The sequence below is a fragment of the Uloborus diversus genome, chromosome 4 (genome assembly GCF_026930045.1).
Source record: "Uloborus diversus isolate 005 chromosome 4, Udiv.v.3.1, whole genome shotgun sequence".
NCBI classification, from domain to species: domain Eukaryota; kingdom Metazoa; phylum Arthropoda; class Arachnida; order Araneae; family Uloboridae; genus Uloborus; species Uloborus diversus.
The window spans coordinates 41697171-41713015 of record NC_072734.1 but is presented as its reverse complement, the minus strand read 5'-3'; the positions used below and the strand labels follow the sequence as shown (position 1 = coordinate 41713015).

Here is a 15845-nt window from a genome sequence, read left to right as displayed (position 1 = left end):
CGCTCTCTGGGAGATGGGCACCCCTCAAGTATCAATATTTATTTACCATTCTACAGGCAGGGGATCAGCATTTAACTTTTTGAACCAAGACATTGTTAAAAAGCACAGAATGTCGTTTAAAACTTAAAAACAAAAATAAAATATATTTAAATTGTTTACCTCTTAACAAAGCGTACTAAACATCGAAAATTCGAAAAATCAGATTCCCATAGCGGATGCAAAGATATTGCAATCCTCAAAGTGAAAACATCAAAAGTATAAAAACAACTTGTAAAATAAATGTGTCTGATAAAATTATTTTAGAATTGCACTTTAGAGTCCTATGATAAACATTTCATTAATGTCTGGATACAGTTTAATCAAAAAATAAATAAATAAATAAAAATTGAACCATCGATTCAGCATTTAAATTTTTGACTCATAAAAGAAAATGGAATTCCTCTTTAAAAACTTAAAATAAGTGTTGTTACGAAAAAAAATACTTTTCATTTATTTGCATCCTAATAAAGCGAAGTTAGCTTGAAAAAAGAATTAAGTGTGATTCTCATATCGAATGTAAAAAGATTGCACTTTTCAAAATGTAGGCATCTAAAGAAAAAAAACGATAAATAAAAGAGTTTACTTAAAATTAATTATCCTTTTTAGCATCGAAAAATCAAACCCATATAACTTTCTCCCAAAATAACAATTAAACATCGCCCCACCAGAAGCTAAGTGACAATAAACAGTTAAACATCGAACCCACCAGACGCAAAGTGGCAATAAATTTAAAGTTGGTAACCCTATCTGAAGAGATCACATTCCCCCCCCCCCCCCATCCCTACTCTCCTTTGCAGTTCTAAGTTCATTTCGCTGTATATTATTGTTTATTAAAACATGAGCAGGGAGAAAAGTGCTTACGACTGACTTTTTCAGAGAAGTTTGCTACAACACCTCTGCATAAAACAAACAAGCAAAATTATAAACCAAACTGACTTTCAGCTGTTAATTTCTTTCATAGAAACCAACAACAAGCATATTTATTTGGCCTTAGCACTTATTTATCGCTAGCGACTTTTTTTTTTTTGTGCAAAAATAGCAGATTTTGTACAAGTTGATACCTCTAATTTAACTTTAAAAAAGGTTCCAAACATGCTGTGTTATTTTGATTTGAAATTTGCTCTTCCAATAAACAATTTGTGAAAGATCCGTTTTTGTTTATCAGAATTTTGTGAAGGGTCCGTTTTGGTTGGTAGGGATTTTGTGAAACGATCGTTTTGGTTGATCAGATTTTTGTGAAGGGTCCGTTAACGGGCCCAAATTTCCTCTGGGCAGACCCCTGTAAAGGTTTTCTTGGCAGAGAAATTTTTACAACAGGGTGTTTTTGATGAGATAATTATTTATCAATTAGGGAGATATTTAGAGCTGTGTTAACTTTGATACATATTTTTAAAAAAATTTCCAAAAACGCATTTGCATATCAAAGGCAGGGTTTGCCAAACCGAGCCAAGCCTGAAAAAACCCACCCGGTTTTTTTGGGCAGGCATACTTGAAAAAAACCCACTATCTCAGTAAAGCGTGTTTTCCATAATTTTCTATATTTTGAAACATTTTCTTCAGAAAAAAACTAAATATTGATCAATATGAAATCCAAAAATAGACATCTTGCTTTCTGGACAGTATGTCAAATATTAGAAATGTAAGCTGCATACTAGCAAACAATAATTATTTTGATCACATTCCAAGATTTTTTAATTGTTGGGGTAAAATGCTTTGATTAACTGAAACTGGCAATATCTTTCTTAATGGCAGCTCAATGTAAAGTTTCCAAGAGAAAACGTCAGATTCCAAAAGTCAATTTCAATCGCCCCTCCCTTACATCCACCAATACTTGAAACAACTTTGAGATATGAAGTAAAAACGTACACTGTGTTCCAAAATTGAAAATTTACAGATTGTTTTTTCTTTTAAATAAATGCCAAACGTGTTTTTTTTCCGTATTACATTCGTCTACAAAATCTGACCCCAGGAGTTAACTATATTTTGATTGAACACCACTGGAGAGTCTGAAAGATCTAATCCATAGTTGTAAAATATTCCAATTTAACTGTATGCTTTTTCGGAAATTGTGTTAGTGTTAAATTTTATTTTATAACTGGAATGGCTCTGGGACTTTGTACTGTCGTCGGATACTCCAGAAAAAAATTTAAAAACGACTGCGCGCTAGAGCAATATAGTCATATTTGAATTCTCATCAACGGAGTGCCTCAAAAGAAATGGTTATCCAAAGTCTTTAATAAATGACACCTTAATAACGAGTTGCTCCCTACATTTGTACTTGACGGCATTGGGAAAAAAAAAACAAGAGAAACAGATTGAAACATTATCTGAACCTCCATCAGAAAAAGAACATCTAAACAAATCATGGTTGTTGATGGAGAGGATGTGGATCAACTTGTAGGAAAAATGGAATAGCTCTTAGATTTGTACTCTTTCTTTATGCAGTTAGTGGATGTGATTCCACATCTCCCCATGTCTGGCAAAGAAAAACAAAACTGTGCAGTGTTTTTCAAATGAACCGATGTTGGGTTGACCTGGCTACCATAGCTTTCCTCCCTGAAGTGAGTTCCGAAGCCTTACCCGAAGCTGTAGAAATGGAGCTGGTTGCTCTGTATGGAAATGGGGCATCCATCCATACTCTGAGACAGTATTCAGTTCCACCAGCTCCTCAAAGCAGCATGCAATACAAATGTGAACCATCTTTGTTACTCTTCATCCAAAAGAGTAGCTTTATTCCCTTTGTATTACAGGTACCACCAAGTAAACAAATGGTTGTCAGAGGATAAGGGTACCTCAGAGGGGAGTTGGTCGAAAATCAACATGAATTTCGAGATTGATTCGTCACCAATCACAACTTCAAAAAAAACCAGCCGCACCCGTCCTTTTCAGATTTCTCTCATGTTACTCAAAGAAGGGGTTTATGGGAATATGCTCTTGTTGCAGAGGTGGTCTTAGGTGTTCAGTTTTGTGCAATCTGAAGTTTGAAGAGACTTCCCACAAATATCCTTTAATTTCTAATGGACACAAATAGAAAAAAAAATAATAAAAAGAAAAATATTGATCTATCACTACCTTCTTTTTTCAGTTTGGGAGTACGATCATACCCAACAATGAAGCCCTTAAAACAAATACATAAGGTGTAGTTCATTTTTAAGATATGTTTTATTGATAAAACTAACATGTAAATGCAGTTTCAACCTTTTGAAATCAATCTGTTTTCTTTCTTTTGTCAAGATCTCCCTTATTGTAATGGGAAGTATTTTTTTCAAAAAAATTCTCTGTTAAAAATAAATCTTAGTAGCTACCTTTCAAGTTGAAAAACGAAATATGGCCGAAAATTCATCAATGTGAAGGTATAGATACGTAGGGGAAGGAATGTTGGCGTCACCTGCCTAGGGCAGTCAACTATTAGCCTTTTTTTTTTTCCCATAACTGCCGTGTTTTGAAAACACAGATAACTTAAATAAATACACATTCAAGTCTTATTACATCAATCTTTGCCCCATTTTCTGGAATAGAAGTTTTCATGTTGTCTTGAGAAGTGCTTTGTCTCATTTCTTCAGTAGTCGAACTTTCTGATTATTTGTTTGTTTTGCGATTGTAAAAGAAGTATTTGAATCTACAAACTTCGTTTTGGGCTCAGATGAAAGCCAATTAAATTTAGTGTAACAGCATGTCCATGTTTTTTCTGTTAGAGTGGGAATTCATGGAGATATTTCACCTAAAATGTGATTGTGGCATAATTTTTTCATTTTTTGCAAAAAATGGTCAATTTTTGAAGTATGATATCTCCTAAACTATTAGTTGTACAGAGCGCCATTTGAGCTTTAATTGTTCAACATTTAATGTTCTTTAAATCGTGTATGCACATTTAGTATCAAAAGTTGCATAGTTTAGGAGTTAAAAAGGAAAAACTAAAACAAGTCAGAAAAATTCAGTTTTATTTTTTTGCAAATTATGCAGCGAGCACAGGTTTTTGAAAACTGCAAACTTAGATTTACAGTACCCTAACTGGCCCAAACAACACATTAAAAACTCAGAACTACATCGCAGTTTGCGATTTTAATGTCTAATATGACTGGACTATTTGTGGACCAAAGCTTTTTCAAATCCTCTTTCCACTCCACCCTTTTTTTAGCCGGGTGTACCAGCAGTTGGTCATTCTTAATGCTTGAAAATCCTTGCCTTCTTTTGGGGGTAGGCAAAGGGATACTTTAATAAATGTTTAAATGATAGGGGAGAAGGGGCACTTTGGGACATGGCCCACTTCGGGACACCATAAATTTTAGCTTCAATTTTGTTAACAGAAATTAGTTTTCTTAGGATATCATAGATGACAGCAGGATCTACTCTTCAGTGTACTTTGGAATTTCTCACATTAAGGGTGCTCTTCACTGAGAGTCTGAAAGATTCGGATCTAATGTTAACCTACGGGGAAAGTTGGAGCTTGTTTTACAAATTCCTGTAAAGTTTTCGGATCCGTTTTTTTTTCTGAGTATTTTTCAAGACCATGTCTGTTTCTTTTAGTTTTTACTTTTTTGATGTGTCAATTCTCCGATTTTTTAAAATTCGAGAAAAAATGAATTTCTTCGAAAACGAGGTACTGTTGGACATTTCGCTCTGTAAAACATCTGCAACTCGTGCTATCGAAATTTTAAGAACGCCCTGACATGCAAAATATTTCCAGCTCTCTTTTGAGATCTTGTTTGAAATAATGCGACCATTTTTTAAACAAATATCATGTTCTAACTATTGAAAAAAATTACAAAATACGTTCACTTTTTGCATTCGCTCCGCCTCCTATAAGTTAACTCCCCTTTTTGAGGGGTGAACACTAATGGGGTGTAAGATTTATTACCCTCTCATTAGTCCCCCTCAATGACCTTCGCTGGACGTCCTTTCTTCTTTCCTCTTTTCCTAAGGCTTTCTTGAAGAATCAAGTGCTTTTGAAAGTGAATCGATGTAGATGCGTGCTATTAGCTGTTAAATTAGCAACATCTGCTCTTTTTCAAATTAGTGGTTTGAAAAGAAACAGATTTGAAAGGGATATTTCTAAGTTAAATTGTTTATTAACAATATAATGAACATTGTTACAATGCTTTCGAATGCGAAAAGTTGTCATTTTTCCCTTCCAGTAGAAAAATATTTTTATATATAGATTAAATCGTATTCCAGATACTAGGTATTTTGCATCGTTTTACATGTGTTTTATGTTACTACAAATGTACACACATAAAGTGCTTTCCACAGCTCAACAAACATTTTTGAAAATAATTTGTGTCTTTAAGAGCCAGACTCATCAAATTTCTTTAGAAGGTAGATATACATTGAACATGTAATTCATAATATACAGTAAAATCCATCGAATTTCGGAATCGGGATTGGAAATTTATTTGGTTGAAACAAGTATTTCGTTGCATTAGTATGCGTTGTAATAGGATTTTACTGTATTTCTCTTTAGAAAATTCCTAAGGAGGAAAACGATGCATAATTTAACCCCAAATAGAATCGTGAAACGTTTCTTATGGGGTCGCAATATTACTCCTTCTTTTAAGACATGTACGATATTATACCGTTTTTAAAACATTACGTGAGAAACAAAATAGCATAATTTTTATTTTCCAGCGCAGCAATGCGAACCGTGGTTAATTTTATTTTTATTAAAGACTATTTCCTAGCTTACATTTTGTGTCATAATTCCTGCGTTTTACCCCAAATTTTTATTTATTGCCAGAAACAATGAAAAAAAAAAGTTAAAACACTTATTTTTAATTAGCTGTTTTGGAAATAGCTTAAACATATGGATATTGTGATTAACTGCAGGTTTTGAGTGTTTTAATCAAGCAATCATGTACTTGTGTTATTCCATACTTTTCAGAGCGAATCAAGCTTGTACAAATAGTATTTACAATTTAAAAACATGTTTTATATTTTTTGAAGTACGTTGCTTAAATATTATTTCTCCAACAGTGCTATCATTTTTGGAAAACTACTAAAATTCAGGACAATATTTATTCTTCCAGAAAAAAATAAGTTTCTTTTTTTTTTTCTTTTGAGCAATTGCGAATGCTTATTATCCTTACTTGAACAAAGCTGATGTTGCTCTGATTTTTCAGATTGTCATGATGACAAGAATAACTCTAGCTCGTTGTTTTAATATTTACTAAGAAGTCAAATTTTCGTCGCCATGGTTACTAATCGTTTGTGTTCATTCAATGTTTAACTTAAGTAGATTTTACTTTTAAAAGGGGGGGGGGGGGGTAAAATTACATTTCAGGAAAAAAACATCAATGTGGATGAAATTAAAAAGCAAAATTTCATCCAAATACAAAATTTCCAGATTACTAATACCGACATTCAAGACTGACAAGAAAACAAAAATACAGAAGGCTTTCTGATGTCTTCAGAAAGTTTTCACGATAGAAATAGTTTTTTTTTTTTAAATTTTATAAGAATTTGGAAGCTGTATTTTTGGAGAATAAAAATACTTTTCAAAAACATTTATTCAGTTGCGGAAAACATTCCTTACACCAACATACTCATTAAATACATAGAAAATCATGAAAAACATATTAGCAATTTAATATGATTCGGTTAATATAAAAAAACACACCGTGGTAGAATTACTGAGCATTGTATGTATTAGTTTTAATGACGTTTTCAGCCTTATGTTGCTGACAAAGCTAACTAAGATGTGAACAATATAGAATGAAGGTTACAAGTTTTCACTGTTTTCTATTTTCATTCTCAGAAGCTAGATCAGCATTTTAATACAATGTAGAAAAAATTAATTACAGGCATAAAGGTTTTCAGGTCACATAAGCACCCCCCCCCCCCCTTCAAAAAACATCATTAAAGATCGTCTTAAATTTCGTTTTTATGGCTTTAATTTCAAAAAATTTCGGGAAGGGAGTTTCTGAAAAGTCCTTCTTTGACCATAAAAAAAAAAGTCGTCTAAAATTGCATTTTTGGAACTTTGATTTCAAAAACCTGAATGTCCCCAACGTTACTAAAAATGGCCTACAATCATGTTTATAACACTTTGAAAATTTTGCCTCCCCCCAACATCACACTAAGACTGCGTTTTTCGACTATTTCGAAAAATTCCGGGGAAAGCTTCCGAACTCCCCGTTTCCTAACATAATTGAAGAACCTGAAATTGTGTTTTTGGCGTTTCAAGTTCAAAAATTTGCTGGTGGAAGATCACAGGACCTCTTACTTACTTCCAAATACTACCAGAGTTCGTCTAAAAGTGCATTTTGAAAATTTTATTTTCGTGAAAATTAAAAGGCATAGCCCCCAAACAGAGTGCTTGGGAAAATAGGGAGTATTTCTGAGTAAATAGTATGCTTACGATAAAGATCATGTTAATTAAATATAGAAATGGTTCCCTCTCCTAAACAAGAAGCTAAATCCTTTCTCTCGCTGTATTTACATATTATTAGGAATTAGGAGTCAATAGAATAGAAAATGTGGGATCTCAAAAAAGATTTTTGTTCTATACGAATGAAAGTTACTTGATAATCATTTGATTAGAACATTCATTTTATTCTGTGACTGAAGACACGATACGATAATTTTTCGGCACAGAAGTGCGTAACACAGAACTTAAAAAGAAAAAGTTTGTCTTGATTTTTTTTTTTCTTTTTAAATTGTGAACTCTTACTTGTACTTATAATTGCTTTCCTAAATGTAAGCTGTTCATTTTCATTTTTGTTTTAACTTTATGTATTTCCTGCAAATCTGTTTCTTGCCCTTTTTTTATTTTTTATTATTGATTCATTAAATGCAAGATGCATGAAAACGAGGCAGAGCGATAAAAACTTTAAAATCTGGCAGGGGGAGGCGTTGAGATTTTTTTTCACCTAAGTATTTCGAGTTTTTTTTTTTTTTTTTTTTTCAGGCAGATATACATGTAGGTAATATTTTCGTGCCTCCTGAGAAAAAGGACAACCCTTAATATTTATTATGACAACTAACGAGGATCAGACACTCACAAGACTTATTAGGAAATTTTAATAAAAACTCAATGTGTTGAAGTAGAAGCACTATATACACTATATGACCAAAGCATTGGGACACTTTCAAAAATTCACATTTTTAGGGATTTCTCGAGAAATAATAGACCAATTGCTCTATAATTTGTTTCGCATAAAATGTATACTCTAGTTGTCATTTTCCAATAAAAATTAAGTCTGCTATTCATTTAGGGGACCGACAACAAATTGAGGAAAAAAGTTTTTTGATCATTTTTCATTGCAAATTGCTGGGAATAAGCTATAATTTTCAGAAATGAGTTAAAAATCTATCAAAAACTTATTTTTATATTTTTGTGAAAATATCTCTTATACCCATGGAAATATAAGCATTTCTTCCGAAAATGCAAAAAAATTTTGACGGTTTTCGCCTCATATTACGCAGAGTATTTCGTCAAACGTTACTAAACTTTTAGAATATTTGACAGCATTTTAGAGAAACATAATAATAAAATTTGAAGTTAAAATATTGAAAATTTGATGAAATATGAACAATTAAAGCTATTAATTTTTCACTGCGCATGCACGAAAGATAGCAATTTATAACGTTCATAATTCAAAGCTCAGATACATCCTACAATCCATGAAAAAAATTCCACCGCAATTTCTTTAAATTTTAAAAAGTTATCAGCGATCTAATGAGCCGAATTTCTATAATTCTAGGATAGGCGACGAATGGTAAGGGATTGTTAGCAAACTGGCAACACTTTCCTGCCACCGTTACAGAGTGATTCATGATAAGAACGGATTATTTGTTGCTGGTCCCCTAAATGAATAGCAGACTTAATTGTTATTGGATTTGACGTCTGGAGTATACTTTTCATGAGAAAAAAAATTACAGAGCAGAGAGCAATTGGTCTTTTATTTCTCGAGAAATCCGTAAAATTGTGAATTTTTGAAAGTGTCCCAATACTTTTGGTCATATAGTGTATATAATACCTCATGTATTTTGCCGAATTTAGTAACTGGGAATCTGAAACTCTAAAAGTGCTAGGTTTAGTTTTATTCTAAAATTTCAACGCAAGATAGTTTACAAACATTGAGAGTGGGGGAAGGAATGATTTTTGCCTTTGAGCTTGGAGCAGGGTGAGCACCCCTGCATACAAACAAAGATCACAGAAAAATCTTTAATTTTTCAAATTCAGGAAATCCTTATCCGTAGCCGTCCGCGACTTTGCCGTTGTTATGCTCAATTTGAAAGAACTTTCACCATAACAACCCATTGAGAAATGCTATCGTAGCCTTCTCATCTACATATAAAATTAGATAAATAAATAAATATTTTTTCAAAAAGAAAAGGATTCAAAGATAAAGATTAGGGGAATTTTCTGGTCACCAGTGGTGAGAAAAGGCAATTATAGTAGCCACATTTTTTTCTATTCGCCACTGCATTTGTAAAACAGATAATTAACCAACAAAGTAGTATTTAATTTAGCACTAAAATATAAATATTATCAGTTCAAATAAAGGTTAATGTAACTAATTAGTGGCATTAATGTTTATTGTACAATCAAGTATTAACTATGCAAAGAGGATCTAGTTTCATTTTTAAGAAGAATGTTTTCTGGCAACTTGGATGGGGTTGGGGAGAGTGGCAAACAGGCAGAGGAAGCGAAAAAATTTCGCCAACCGATAACTAGTTAGTCCCCAGTTTTATTCGGCACTCGATTTTTCAAATATATTAAGTTTTATCATCCATTTTTAAAGAATATTTTTTGGTTAGAATTTGGAGTTCATTTCGTTAAAATTCAGTGTGGTCATGCAGGCTATCTTTTTTTTCCTTCCTTTTTTGAAATCATCAATTTTCAATAACGAACATTTTTCTAAAAATAAAACGAATTTATGAATTTATTTATTGCAAATATTCATTCATTCGTTAATTTTTCCTAGATGAGATCTGAAACCGTATTAATGGGGGAAAAAATCTTTGTTTCAAAATTAATTTTAGCGCGAATACAAATAAATTAATATCACAAGTAGGATTGCAAAATGCGCGGCAATGTAAAATTTCGCGCCTTTTACATTGAGTTATTTTTCTTTTACTTATGTAGTCAAGACTCAAGAGGGAAAGAACTAGAATTTCCTTGGAAGGGTCTGTAAAAAGCTGCGGTTTCATTTCGCTGACAGCTATACCTCCCTTGACTTGCACAGCAGGGGGAGCGTCCGGTCTGTCCCCCTGCAAAATGTGACAGGTCACATGATCCACACTTTCATCGGTCACCGTTCGTTCTATTGGCTGTTGAAGTGTCAATCATTTCACTGATGTACACTGCTTTCGTTTAAAGAAAATGCCCATTTTCAAGCGACATCGTTTTTCTTCCCCACTGAAGAGCAGCCTTAAGATATAAGAACAAATCCAATTTTCTCTGTTTTCAGAGGTTCAGAGTTGCATTAATGCGTGGTTTCATTATTGAAATTTTCAAGTAAGAAATGAAATAATTTATCTTGGAGCATGTGGGAATTAAAACATGTCCTTTCATAATAGTTTAAAGGTTAGAAAATGTATTGTACTGCTAAGATTAACTTTTAAAAAGTTGATATGTGTACAGGCAGATTGGATCACTGTCCTACTGGTGTACAATATAGAAAAAGCCTGTTTCATTTGCACTTAATAAATATGATGAAAGGTTTAAATGAACTAAAATAGAGAAAAGCACTTCTGCTCTTGAAACAGCAGCAGAAATGTTTTTAGTAATAAGATTTCAATTAGAGAGGCTACTAAAACATAATGGTTGAGTAAAAGAACAATTAAGACAGTATATAAGTAAATTTAAAATGAATATGGAGCCTAATGAAATTTGTTAAGCTGAAAGTTAGTAAATAAAGATTTTTTAATCAATTAGGATTAGTATTTTTTATTCATTTAAGTTTTTTTGCTAGTGTCTCAAGGTACCTCACCTAGTGGGGCAGGTTGGGATGTAATAAAATTTAGTTGAAGTAAAAATGTTTAAATTACATGTTCAGCTAAGTTTGTTGAAAATTACCCCCCCCCCCCCCCCCCCGGTTGAACTGCTAAATAACGAACCTGCATTCTCGATTTATACAATGACTTTTTTTCTTTTTTAGATTGGAAAAAAATCCTTAAAACATAAAGATAATGATTAGCATCAACAGTGCAGCGTATAATCTCTGTATCTAATTTGGGGAGAAAAAAATCTGCCCAAGCCACAGAAAATTCAGTTTCTGAAAATTAATACCTTCTTTGCTGGTACTACAGCCTGTTGCTGGCCAAGACCGTCTCTTCAAGTTTTTTCCACCTAGCCCTATCCTGTGCCATGGCCCTCCAGCAGTTCAATCCTATGGCTTTTAAGTCATTTTCTACCCCATCCAGTCATCTGACTGGGGTCTTCCTCTTTGACGTTTTCCTTCTTAGAGAAGGTGAGTCTTTTTGTGGGGAATGCATTTTCATATTGAAAAGTGTGGCCCAGCCACCTAATGCGAGAGCCTTTATAACCTTTAAGATGTTGGCTCACTATACTTTTTTTTAATTTCATGACTATAAGCTATTCTCCAACAGTTGTCTTGTTTTATTGATCCAAAAGTTTTTCAGGTCTTAGAAGCACCTATTATCCCCATGGCTAGCCTGTTTCTAATTTCAATATTAAGAATTTAATATTACTAAATTTAAACAGCAGTAATTTGGTTTAAAAATAGTAATAATAATAACAATAATAGCAAGCTGTTTGAAACATCTGAAATGCATATAAACTACTACAATGAGCATTTTAACATTTGAACGTATTGACATATATATTACACTTGCTTACATGCAACGCGCATTTTAACAATTGGTGAACATTTTTACCTGTCTACAGTACTTCTTTCAGAACAAATTTGATCAACTATTTGCATAAAGAAACTACCTGATCCGCTAGTGCATACTTGAGCTGCCTTATGACTCTTATGACAGCACAATTTTGCATTTTAACAATGCAAGCAAAAGATTGCTATTTCAAAGAACAAATTCAACAAAAATCTGGTTATTTTCAAATGTGATTTTTTGAAAAACAGCCAATATGTTAAGGGAAACACATTTGAAGAATATCTATATGAAGCCGTTTCTCCTTAACTCTGAGGTTTTAAAGATGAATTAAGCAAATGCTTCTTTTTACACTACCATTATACTTCTTTTAAAGGCCTCATGTCTTGCTTACATAATGTTTGATTTGAAAAAACACCAAGTTGATATTAAGATGTGGAGATCATTCAAGCTGCATTAATTTTATACCATTAGGTGTTGTACACAAAATGCTTGCTTTAAAAATGGTGTAAAAAATTTGAACCTTGAACCGTTTGGTTGAAAGCCTAACTCTCTAATGACTTAGCTCTCCATTTGACTACGCAATTATAAGATTACTATTTAGCAGAACAAAGTTACATGTTTTCTTTTAAGAGTTATTTTTGAAACAGTTTTTACTCAAAGCGGAGAAAAAAACCTTTAATAAGAAAGTAATGGTGTTTCCCAAAAAACACCTTAGAGAAATAATATGTATATGATAAAGGTTTCTGAGCCAGGGGCAGTGTCCTTGCATGGTAGAAACAAGTTGACCAGCAGACAAATCAACGCACAAAACAAAAAGGCAAGGACTGCGTACTGTCAAACAGTGGAATTGTTTCAACTAAGAGAATAAGGCACCGTGGGGTGGGTAACATTTGTATCAGAAACATTTTATTTTTATAAATCAAGTTTTATAATTTGTTATTGGCCGTTAGGATTTCTCTAGCGCTTGTACAGTAAAATCAATTGACCTAAAATGAATATGGGTCGACATTTTCACTTCTTTACTGAGGATAAAATATTTCTGGTACAAATACTGTACAGAACTTAAGAGAGTACCTGTACTTAGTACTGTACAGTACTAAGAGCTTAAGACAAATAGGGATAAAAAATATGAAGTGAGGAAAAAATTCTGGCATTTATATACATAAAAAAATGATTAACAATACCCAGCTGTAGAAGAAAGACGGAGAAAAAATATATACTTACTGCACCTCTAAGACGCATGCTTTGAATGGAACCAAAGGGATTAAACATTTTCAACAGCTCCTAAAAATAATTAATTACAGTTATATTCATGTTGAACATATATATTTTTGAATTTTAGATCAAACCTTAACTTATTAATTAGATTCACATGTCTCAATACCTATAGGACAAAATACTTCTTTGGAAAAATAGCTCTTACTTAGCTTTCAATTAATTTTCAGATGTGATTGTTTTTTATTATTACTCAATTACAATAGTATCTGGTTATAATACAACATGATTATAGTATATACTTATTGCAATACTAGGTTCATATCTAGTTCTTAAATCTAAAACACACATCATGTTCAATACATGCATATCCATTTCAATACATCATCAAGCACCTACAATTTGTAGTTTACTTTTTAATTATGACAAAAGAAAAATTAGAAAAAAAAATTTCAATTTGGTATAAGGATTTTTTTCTTACCTTTTTCTGGACAGTCTTAGGGAGATTTCCAACAAAAACAGTCCTTTCAGTTTTTTCAGCAGGATCTTCAGGTTTACTCACATTCAATGGAATAAAATCTTCACTCAATAATTTTGCTTCCAATTTTCTCTTTGAATTAGACTGATTGCTATCAATTGTTTGCTTTGCAGCTATTTTTTCCTTTGGTTTTGCTGCAAAGTTACTTTCTGATTGTTTCTTTTCATTAAACACAATGTGGGAGGAAGACACATCCCCCTTTTTAGTTTGCTTTTTATTCTTTTTCTTCAGTTTTTTAGAAGTTGTTCCTTTTGTACTATCACCAGAAGTATCTACATCTCCCACCATCTTATTTGAATCCAGATTGTCTCGGAATGGAGAACCAGATTCAAACATGGAAGTTTTACTGGAGACATTAACTTTATTATTAAACTTATCATTTGATTGATGCCTTTTATTGAATGATTTACTATTAGCATTGGATTGAAATTCTTGAGAGTCACTATAATTCTTTTTCCAAGGGAAACTTTTAGGTTCAAAACTATTTTCATTTTGTTTTTGAGCATGGTTTTTAGCACCCTTAAAATTAGTATGCTTACCAGTAGAACTATTCACATCAGTAATGCTTGAACTAGAGGAATTATTCTTATTAAATGATTCAAAACTAGAATTTGATCGAAATTCTTGAGATTTTTTTAATTTTTTTCTTCTAGGAAAACTTTCAGGCTCAAAGACATTTTTCTTCTGTTTTTTCAAATTTCTTTCGTTTTCTTTAAAACTTGAGTGTTCATCAATTGAATTCAAAGCATCCTTTATTTTAGCTTTTGCATGTTTCTTTTTATGTTTTAGGGGAAAAGTGTCTTTGTTGGCGGATTCATCAGTAAAATATGTATGAGAATTAGTAGTAGTACTGTCTCGATTTCCTTTCATTTTTTTCTTCTTTGGAAAATGTTCCGAGTCAACAACAGAAGACACTATGTGATCCTTAACCTCCTTTTTATGGCCTTTTGTATTTCCTGTAACACTAGTAGTATTTTCAGATGACAGTTTTCGTTTCTTCCCTTTGCCTGGCTTGGATCTGTATTTAAAAAAACAAGATGAATTAACAATTTCAGAAAAAATTTATTAATAATATAATTTAAAAATTGTTCAGTGGTCTCAACTTCTCTTATTTTGATGCACAAATATAAAATTTACTACATAAATTATGATAACTCGATAATACGCAAAAATGCTTAACATTGAATAAGAAATTACGAAAAAGTTTAACTTTCCTTTGATTTTTTAAAAAATGTTTTCTTCATATGTTATAATAAAGCTTTGTATCAATCCTTAAGTTGGTTGAAATGTTAATTAAAAACTTTGCTTATAAAACATTGATTACAGTACTACTTTTTTCCTCAAATATAAAAACATTAATTTAAGGACACTCAAAACTGATTGGGGAATCATAAAGGTACTACCCTTCCAAATTGCACTACATGACGAACTCTTACAAAAAAAAAAACATCCTAAGCATGGCCTCCCTCTAACATAGTAGGATAAATTGCGTACCTCTTGCGTGTAACACTTCAATCTATAACATGGTTGCGATCAAGCACTACACAATAAGAAAATTCTGAAAATCATAGTAGAACACTACTTCTCCCCTACACAGGGCCAACGAGAAACCATGCTAGCCGAATTGGTAACTACGGGTCAGCCCTTGTGGAGCCCGTCTTGGAATCGAAATATCTTAAATTTTATGTTTGAAGGGGAGAAGCGTGTCCAGCGACTATACTGACAAAGGGCCCGCCTTGGCTCTTGGGGGCTCTTCCCCCACATGAGAGTGCAAGGGAACCATAGCAATAAGGTTCAGACTGAGGAGTAGACAAAACATGATGTAGTTAAAACTTAATTTTTTAAACTTACTGACAAAAATGGAAGGGGCCCCAAGGCATGATCTGGCAAAGGAGCTCTGTAATAAAAACTGGCATCATGAGCGCGATATAACATGAATTTTATGAAATACATTTTGGAACTACATTACCTCGAAATAAAAAGGAATGATGAACAATAGTGATTTTACATGAAAACATATTGGTAAATCATAACAAAATGGCTAACTCATTTCTGATGTCAAAGTAGAAAGAATTCCAATGAGTTCTGCTTAAACATGATTAATCCTATCTTTAAATACGTCAAAATTGAAAGAAATGCATTGAGAGAGATAAGTAGTAGAAAAAGTAGTAATTCCACATTCACTATGAAGGCACAAAATTTTGGGCAACAGGCAAAGAAATCTTTTGATGTGAGCTTTTGCAAGTGCTAAGAC

At 32.6% G+C, this 15845-nt stretch overlaps 1 protein-coding gene across 2 annotated transcripts in view; it reads right to left on the bottom strand.

The window, feature by feature from the left end:
- LOC129220237 (RNA-binding protein 34-like) overlaps positions 1-15845 on the bottom strand; it is a 57165-nt gene that overhangs the window by 23650 nt on the left and 17670 nt on the right. For both annotated transcript variants that reach the window (XM_054854601.1, XM_054854602.1), the window contains 2 exons: positions 13535-14609; positions 13063-13122 (listed from right to left, as the gene is read on the bottom strand). In XM_054854601.1, the coding sequence (XP_054710576.1) occupies positions 13063-13122; positions 13535-14609 (1135 nt within the window). The remainder of the gene's footprint in view (positions 1-13062; positions 13123-13534; positions 14610-15845) is intronic.